The sequence below is a fragment of the Squalius cephalus genome (assembly GCF_949319135.1).
Source record: "Squalius cephalus genome assembly, chromosome: 8".
Lineage (NCBI taxonomy): Eukaryota > Metazoa > Chordata > Actinopteri > Cypriniformes > Leuciscidae > Squalius > Squalius cephalus.
Window position 1 is genome coordinate 410,001 of NC_137129.1, and position 10,000 is coordinate 420,000.

Sequence of the window (10,000 nt, forward strand, 5' to 3'; positions counted from 1 at the left end):
TGAGCATAATCTATATGATATATCTAATAATGAGCATGATCATAATCTATATGATATATCTAATAATGAGCATAATCTATATATCTAATAATGATCATAATCTATATATCTAATAATGATCATGATCTATATGATATATCTAATAATGATCATAATCTATATGATATATCTAATAATGATCATGAGCATAATCTATATGATATATCTAATAATGATCATAATCTATATATCTAATAATGATCATAATCTATATGATATATCTAATAATGATCATAATCTATATGATATATCTAATAATGATCATGATCATAATCTATATGATATATCTAATAATGATCATGATCATAATCTATATGATATATCTAATAATGATCATGATCATAATCTATATGATATATCTAATAATGATCATGAGCATAATCTATATGATATATCTAATAATGATCATAATCTATATATCTAATAATGATCATAATCTATATATCTAATAATGATCATAATCTATATGATATATCTAATAATGAGCATGAGCATAATCTACGATGGAAACAAATTTACTGAATAAATCCCTCAATAAACTCATGTGACTTTGCCTCAGCGGAGGCTGTGATTGGATAACTGGAGTAGCCAGCGGACCAATGGCGTCGCAGCGTCTCTAATGCTGGTTTGGTGTTTCTGAAGCGCCGGCGTCGAAGTGTGTGATCAGAGTGATGTGGTGTAACTCCGTCCAGAAGCGTCTCACACACACGAGTGTGTTCCCGAACACCAGCATCCGAGCGCCAGATCAGTTACTCCAATCACGAGACTAAGAGTTAATATCATCTGACGGAGACATGATTATTATATAGTGACGACTGATCTTTATAATTTAGCATCGGCCTCTGCGATACTGCTACAGAGATCTCAGTGGTTCACATTACACGCCTCAAAGGTTTGATTTTACTTTTTGAACATATGAATATCTGTGGAAATTTCTGCCACATAAGAAAAAAAACAAGCTTTTGTAAATCAATTACAACATAAAAGTCACAATTGGCATATAAAGTCATAATTTTGACTTTCTAATATCAATTATACACTCACCTAAAGGATTATTAGGAACACCTGTTCAATTTCTCATTAATGCAATTATCTAATCAACCAATCACATGGCAGTTGCTTCAATGCATTTAGGGGTGTGGTCCTGGTCAAGACAATCTCCTGAACTCCAAACTGAATGTCAGAATGGGAAAGAAAGGTGATTTAAGCAATTTTGAGCGTGGCATGGTTGTTGGTGCCAGACGGGCCGGTCTGAGTATTTCACAATCTGCTCAGTTACTGGGATTTTCACGCACAACCATTTCTAGGGTTTACAAAGAATGGTGTGAAAAGGGAAAAACATCCAGTATGCGGCAGTCCTGTGGGCGAAAATGCCTTGTTGATGCTAGAGGTCAGAGGAGAATGGGCCGACTGATTCAAGCTGATAGAAGAGCAACTTTGACTGAAATAACCACTCGTTACATCCGAGGTATGCAGCAAAGCATTTGTGAAGCCACAACACGCACAACCTTGAGGCGGATGGGCTACAACAGCAGAAGACCCCACCGGGTACCACTCATCTCCACTACAAATAGGAAATAGAGGCTACAATTTGCACGAGCTCACCAAAATTGGACAGTTGAAGACTGGAAAAATGTTGCCTGGTCTGATGAGTCTCGATTTCTGTTGAGACATTCAGATGGTAGAGTCAGAATTTGGCGTAAACAGAATGAGAACATGGATCCATCATGCCTTGTTACCACTGTGCAGGCTGGTGGTGGTGGTGTAATGGTGTGGGGGATGTTTTCTTGGCACACTTTAGGCCCCTTAGTGCCAATTGGGCATCGTTTAAATGCCACGGCCTACCTGAGCATTGTTTCTGACCATGTCCATCCCTTTATGACCACCATGTACCCATCCTCTGATGACTACTTCCAGCAGGATAATGCACCATGTCACAAAGCTCGAATCATTTCAAATTGGTTTCTTGAACATGACAATGAGTTCACTGTACTAAAATGGCCCCCACAGTCACCAGATCTCAACCCAATAGAGCATCTTTGGGATGTGGTGGAACGGGGGCTTCGTGCCCTGGATGTGCATCCCACAAATCTCCATCAACTGCAAGATGCTATCCTATCAATATGGGCCAACATTTCTAAAGAATGCTTTCAGCACCTTGTTTAATCAATGCCACGTAGAATTAAGGCAGTTCTGAAGGTGAAAGGGGGTCAAACACAGTATTAGTATGGTGTTCCTAATAATCCTTTAGGTGAGTGTACATTATGACTTGTCAATTTCGAGTTATGTCATAATTATTACTAGAGCCCGACCGATATATCGGCCGATATTAGGCATTTTCCAAACTATTGGTATCGTCATTTATAATGGCCGATAAATGAATATTTAAAAAATAAAATAAAAGCAGCTAGGGCTGGACCCAAATATTCGAATATTCGTTCGGTGGGTTGGTATTCCATTTGAAAATTTGACATTTGAATAGGCCTATTCGTTTTCTTTTCTTTTTTTTTGCACACCTGGGATCCCCCACGAAACTGTTCTCATTCGCGCTTGAATAAGGCCGGCGACACACTGGCTGCGTGGCGTGAGCGTCTCAGCTGCGTGGCATGTCGGCTCCCATCTTAACAGGTTGGAGTTTGCACACTGCCTGTGTGAGACACGCGTCTAAAATGCGGCTCGAGCCACGCGGAGAGGCTAGAGCGCAGAACAGCGGAGTTTGTATGGACCGAAGTGCATGCCTGAGCTTGTGTTTTGGGTTAAGCTGCGTTGCTTTGACATTGTGGAAAATAGAATAATAGTAGAAACAAAATGTATTAGCCTTTTTACCCCTTATTATCAATCTAAATTAATCTCGTTTTTAATTTAACTTAATTTCATTTTTCTTTATTTAAATTTCGTTTTTTCTTTATTTAAATTTCTTTTTTCTTTATTTAAATTTAGTTTTTCTTTATTTAAATTTCGTTTTTATTTAAATTTAGTTTTTCTTTATTTAAATTTCGTTTCTCTTTATTTAAATTTCGTTTTTTCTTTATTTAAATTTCGTTTCTCTTTATTTAAATCTACCCTTTACAGTGTCAGTAATTTGTTAGTCAGAAAAATATTAGACTACCTTAAAAGTATTGCTTAATTTAACAGACGTGTGCGTTTTATATCACTGCAGTGTCCGTTCTCGGAGCATAATGGATAAGTTGGCATTGCTTTATTTCGTTTTCAAATACATTTAAGAGAAAAGACTTGTCAAGAAGCTTATTTTATTAATAATTTCATTTATATAACTTTTGGTTCATCTTTGTTTTTATTATTCGGGCAACAAGTTTGTTTTTGGACATTTGTTTTCTTTTTAAATTGCTGTTGGTCATTTGATTGACTGTTTAAAACACAATAGATATCATCAGTGCACTTTTTGGATAAAACTGCGGTGTATTTTGGCCATGATCAATGCATTGTCACTTTAATTCAGTGTAAGCGGCGCAGCAAAAATAGACTCGGCGCCGAAACCCCCGCTGCACTGCTGTTCACGCGACGCTCCTGCTGGACGCTCACGCGCTGCTCCTGCTCCCGGTGTGAATGCATTATGCACTCATTGATTAACATGGACGCCGAAAAAAATACGCGCCAGCCCTGCCCGCGTGAGGTGCACCGCTTCCCGCTCGCGCTGTTCTGTAGTTTACTAAAAGTTTATTAATTCTGAACGTGTGGCGTCTCGCGTGCCCATCTATAGGCTATTGCACCAAATGCAACACTACACTCCCTTGTGAAGTCGATTGGATGAACGGTTCTCGAAATAATCAAAATGCAAACGGACATTTGACAGACACTTTTATCAAAAGCGACTTACATTGCATTTCAAGGTACACATTTACAATCTTATCAGTTCTTGCTTTGAACCCATGACCACACACACACGGAATGACCTTTGTCTTGTTTAATAATAATACAAATGATGATGATAATAATCATCATCATTGATTTTTTTATTATTATTACTGTTAATATTAATAATAATAGTTGATTTTTTTTTTTTTTTGTTCAAAGGTTGTTTTCATATCTTAAGTTTGTATTTTTATATATTATATTTATCAGAACTGTTCATGTTTTGTTACGCGTTTCTGGATTTTTGAAAAATATGTATATCGGCCGATATATCGGAATATCGGATTTTTAAATCACCAAATATTTGTATCGGTATCGGCCTTAAAAATCCTTTATCGGTCGGGCTCTAATTATTACTTTTTATCTCATAATTAAGATTTACCAAAGTATGATTTTTTTCTCCTTGTGTGGCAGAAATGAGCTTTCATAAATATCCACATATGCATTAAACTGCATATTTCTGAATAAAGCGGAGGTGTTTTTCCTCCTGGAGTGTGTGTGTGTGTGTGTGTGAGAGAGAGAGTGTGTGTGTGTGTGTGTGTGTGTGTGTGTGTGTGTGTGTGTGTGTGTGTGAGTGAGTGTGTGTGTGTGAGTGTGTGTGTGTGGGTGTGTGTGAGAGTGTGTGTGTGTGTGTGTGTGGGAGTGTGTGTGTGTGTGTGTGTGTGAGTGTGTGTGTGTGTGTGTGTGTGAGTGTGTGTTTCCTCCTGGAGTGTGTGTGTGGGAGTGTGTGTTTCCTCCTGGAGTGTGTGTGGGAGTGTGGGAGTGTGTGTGTGTGAGTGTGTGTGTGTGGGTGTGTGATCTCACCAGGCGTGTTCTGTTCGACGGGAGCCACAGGAACGGGAACGGGAAGGCTCTGCAGGATCAGGGCTTTGGCTTGGCTCGGGCTCGACACACACACGGGTTTGGGCTGGAGCAGAGGTTTGCTGCTGAGGATGCTGGAGGCCTTCAGTGAGGCTGAGGAACACAGGAACACATCAGGAACACATCAGGAACAGGATCATTCCCTTCCAGCCCAGAGCTCTTCATCAGTTAGGCTAGTGCGTACAGTAAATGAAGGGAATAAAGCGAGAGTTCCCATCACCGCAGTTTCAGTCCCACAGTTCTGTCAGGGCCACTGTCGTCAAATACGGTTGACCGTTAGCATACCGTTAGGATTGTGTGTGTGTGACACACCTGTGGTGACGGTGACCTCTACACTGGCTAGCGGGGGCGACAGCACACGTGTGTGTGTGTATGTGTGTGTGTGTGTGTGTGTGTGTGACACACCTGTGGTGACGGTGACCTCTACACTGGCTAGCGGGGGCGACAGCACACGTGTGTGTGTGTATGTGTGTGTGTGTGTGACACACCTGTGGTGACGGTGACCTCTACACTGGCTAGCGGGGGCGACAGCACACGTGTGTGTGTGTGTGTGTGTGTGTGTGTGTGTGTGTGTGACACACCTGTGGTGACGGTGACCTCTACACTGGCTAGCGGGGGCGACAGCACACGTGTGTGTGTGTATGTGTGTGTGTGTGTGACACACCTGTGGTGACGGTGACCTCTACACTGGCTAGCGGGGGCGACAGCACACGTGTGTGTGTGTGTGTGTGTGTGTGTGTGTGTGTGTGTGTGACACACCTGTGGTGACGGTGACCTCTACACTGGCTAGCGGGGGCGACAGCACACGTGTGTGTGTGTGTGTGTGTGTGTGTGTGTGTGTGAGACACACCTGTGGTGACGGTGACCTCTACACTGGCTAGCGGGGGCGACAGCACACGTGTGTGTGTGTGTGTGTGTGTGTGTGTGTGTGTGTGACACACCTGTGGTGACGGTGACCTCTACACTGGCTAGCGGGGGCGACAGCACACGTGTGTGTGTGTGTGTGTGTGTGTGTGTGTGTGTGTGACACACCTGTGGTGACGGTGACCTCTACACTGGCTAGCGGGGGTGACAGCACGTCTCCACACATGTACGGCGGAGTGGGAGGATTCTCACTCTTCATCACCTGAGGAACACAATCACACACTGCATGAGCGAAGTGTGTGTAGAGATGATGTTTGCTCAGCTGAGCAGGAGATCACACTCATGACAGCACACACACACACACACACACACACACACACACACACACACACACACACACACTCAGTGCCATTGAATATTACTTGAAATACTTTTATTATACATTATTACATCATACATGTGCGGTTAGAAAATCATTCTTTTAAAGTGTGTGTGTGTGTGTGTGTGTGTGCCAGTCAGCATGAAACATGCCTTCATCGGGCATTAGGAGGAGAACACACTCTTACAAGAGAGTCTTGGCATTGTTATTTTAGTATCAATGACACTGAAATATTAATATTAATATATATGCTTAATATATGCAAATGATTTGATATCAGAGTGAATTGTGACTGTGGGCGTCTTCAACTGAACCGAGAGAAAACTGAGTAACCGGGTCAGTTAGAATGAAAGAGTAAACAGTGATGACATGTGACAGTGCAGTCAGGTGTGTGTGTGTGTGTGTGTGTGTGTGTGTGTGTGTGTGTGTGTACCTGAGCTTCAGGAAGAGACGGTATAGAGCTGTCAGAGGTCAGAGACGAGGACGGGGATGGAGGCTCGGTCTTCACCTGGAAAACTACACACACACACACACACACACACACACACACACAACACACAGTTTATTATGTTTGAATATCTATAGTGATTTTAATGCACTAACTCGAGCTGTAAATAAGGTTTGAGAATATGCCATATGTCAACAATGCTATAAGCAGAATATTAATACTCATAAACATGTCCACAGAGAGGATATTAATACTCATAAACATGTCCACAGAGAGGCTATTAATACTCATAAACATGCCCACAGAGAGGATATTAATACTCATAAACATGTCCACAGAGAGGATATTAATACTCATAAACATGTCCACAGAGAGGATATTAATACTCATAAACATGTCCACAGAGAGGATATTAATACTCATAAACATGTCCACAGAGAGGATATTAATACTCATAAACATGTCCACAGAGAGGATATTAATACTCATAAACATGTCCACAGAGAGGATATTAATACTCATAAACATGCCCACAGAGAGGATATTAATACTCATAAACATGTCCACAGAGAGGATATTAATACTCATAAACATGTCCACAGAGAGGATATTAATACTCATAAACATGTCCACAGAGAGGATATTAATACTCATAAACATGTCCACAGAGAGGATATTAATACTCATAAACATGTCCACAGAGAGGCTTACACATGTCCACTGGCAGAGGTTGTGTGATTCGCATCTCATCCTTCATGATCGACATTTCACCTACAATTAAAGACAGAGTTTATAGAGTCAATATATTAAACAAACAGTTCAGCTCTTCATCAAACACTAATGTTTGCGAGTCCTTCTGAAACTCTCCATAACACACACACACACACACACACACACACAGACTGACAGCACATTTATAAATGTGCAAGTGTGCTATTATTATATTATTATAAATATACATTAGTATGTAATGATAACATGGTGAGCAGGTCATTAGTGTATATTGGGGTTTATCTTGAAATTATTTATTTATTTTTACCCCCAAATTCTGTTTTCCGCTTTAATTGTTCCGGATTCCGTTTTAATGGTTATATTAAATTGTAATAAATAATCAAGAAGGATGTCTAATCACTCGAACCTCCAGAACTTCAGTCATCAAAATAATCGATAATAATATTAGTGTGTGAGTCGCACCTGTGAGGTTGAGGTCCAGGTTCTTCCATGGGGACGTGAGGTCATCAGGGTCGAGTGTGAGGACCAGATCGCGGTCCAGCTGTGTGTGTGTGTGTGTGTGAGAGAGAGAGAGAGAGACATGATGAACAGATCAGAACAGATCTCCTGTTATTACATCTGTTGCTAATGTCACTCATATGTCATAATTATCAGCCAGTTCATCATCATCTCCAGCACTGAGGCGAGGAGGTCATGTGGTCTGTGATCCCGACTGGAGAAGCCTAAAGGATGCTGAGAGCTTTAATGGAGCATTGCAGTGTTTATTCTAAATAAGTGAATTCATGTTCGTGTGATCTTGATTCAGAATAACTTCCCCTCATCTCTCTCACTGTGGGTGATTGACAGCTCAATCACTTCCTTTCAGAAGCCACACTTACTCAGCTCAGTACCTGCGGTGTGTGTGTGTGAGTGTGTGTGTGTGTGTGAATGAGTGAGTGAGTGAGTATGTGTGAACGTCTGTATGTGTGTGTGTGTGTGTGTGTGTGTGTGAATGAGTGAGTGAGTATGTGTGTGTGAGAGTCTGTATGTGTGTACGAGTGTGAGTGAGTGTGTGAGAGTCTGTATGTGTGCACGAGTGTGTGTGAGTGAGTGTGTGTGTGTGTTTGTTTGTGAGTCTGTCTATATGTGTGTGTGGGTGTGAGTGTGTGAGTGAGAGAGAGTGTGTGTGTGTGAGAGTGTGTGTGTTTGTTTGTGAGTCTGTCTATATGTGTGTGCGGGTGTGAGTGTGTGTGAGTGAGAGAGAGTGTGTGTGTGTGTGTGAGAGTGTGAAGTGTTTGTTTGTGAGTCTGTCTGTATGTGTGTGTGTGCGGGTGTGAGTGTGTGTGTGAGTGTGTGTGAGTGTGTGTGTACACGTACCAATGTGTTATACTTCAGTTCTCCAGTGAAATCCTCCTCCATATCCTCACACTGATACAGACAGGCATCTGAGAGACAGACACACACACACAGATTATGTAAATATTATATGTGTGTGTGTATGATGCCTCCTCTGATTACAGAAGGAGCAGTTCCAGCTCATCGGCTCCTTCATAACGCCCTTTATCTACAGCAACACCCTCTCCAACAATACTGTCCCAGCAAGAGGAAGTGAAAGATGATCTCAGGCTTCATGATCTCTAACACACACATTAGCACAACTACACACATCATGAGTGTCATTCAGTTTACATTACATTAACCCCACTACTCTTAAGTAAAGACATTGTTAAAATAGTCCGTGTGACGACAGTGGTTCAATCTTAATGTTAAGAAGCGACGAGAAAACTTATTGTGCACAAAAACGAGTTTGGAATGACGTGAGGGCGAGTAAGTCATGACAGAGTTTTCATTTTTGGGTGAACTAAACCTTTACTCTCCAGCACTAGTCACACACAAACTTTAACTAGTTCTCCATCACTAACTAGTTCTCTAGCATTAACTAGTTCTCTAGCACTAGCTAGTTCTCTAGCACTAGTCTCACAGCCTTTAACCAGTTCTCCAGCACTGACTAGTTCTCTAGCACTAACTAGTTCTCTAGCACTAGTCTCACAGCCTTTAACCAGTTCTCCAGCACTAACTAGTTCTCTAGCACTAGTCACACAGCCTTTAACTAGTTCTCCAGCACTAACTAGTTCTCTAGCACTAGTCACACAGCCTTTAACTAGTTCTCCAGCATCAACTAGTTCTCTAGCACTAGTCACACAGCCTTTAACTAGTTCTCCAGCATCAACTAGTTCTCTAGCACTAGTCACACAGCCTTTAACTAGTTCTCCAGCACTAACTAGTTCTCTAGCACTAGTCACACAGCCTTTAACTAGTTCTCCAGCATCAACTAGTTCTCTAGCACTAGTCACACAGCCTTTAACTAGTTCTCCAGCATCAACTAGTTCTCTAGCACTAGTCACACAGCCTTTAACTAGTTCTCCAGCACTAACTAGTTCTCTAGCACTAGTCACACAGCCTTTAACTAGTTCTCCAGCACTTAATGTGCTAGTCACACAGCCTTTAACCAGCCTTTAGTCACACAGCCTTTAACCAGTTCTCCAGCACTAACTAGTTCTCTAGCATTAACTAGTTCTCTAGCACTAGTCACACAGCCTTTAACTAGTTCTCCAGCACTAACTAGTTCTCTAGCACTAGTCACACAGCCTTTAACTAGTTCTCTAACACTAACTAGTTCTCTAGCACTAGTCACACAGCTTTTAACTAGTTCTCCAGCACTTAGCCTTTAGTCACACAGCCTTTAACTAGTTCTCCAGCACTAACTAGTTCTCTAGCACTAGTCACACAGCCTTTAACTAGGTTCTCCAGCACTGACTAGTTCT

General features: G+C 41.4%; 1 protein-coding gene across 1 annotated transcript in view; it reads right to left on the reverse strand.

The window, feature by feature from the left end:
* atf6b (activating transcription factor 6 beta) overlaps window positions 1-10,000 on the reverse strand; it is a 27,884-nt gene that overhangs the window by 14,947 nt on the left and 2,937 nt on the right. The window contains exons 2-7 of the mRNA XM_079878871.1: window positions 8,553-8,620; window positions 7,659-7,737; window positions 7,176-7,235; window positions 6,450-6,532; window positions 5,806-5,899; window positions 4,717-4,866 (exon numbers count right to left, since the gene is read on the reverse strand). Of these exons, the coding sequence (XP_079734997.1) occupies window positions 4,717-4,866; window positions 5,806-5,899; window positions 6,450-6,532; window positions 7,176-7,235; window positions 7,659-7,737; window positions 8,553-8,620 (534 nt within the window). The remainder of the gene's footprint in view (window positions 1-4,716; window positions 4,867-5,805; window positions 5,900-6,449; window positions 6,533-7,175; window positions 7,236-7,658; window positions 7,738-8,552; window positions 8,621-10,000) is intronic.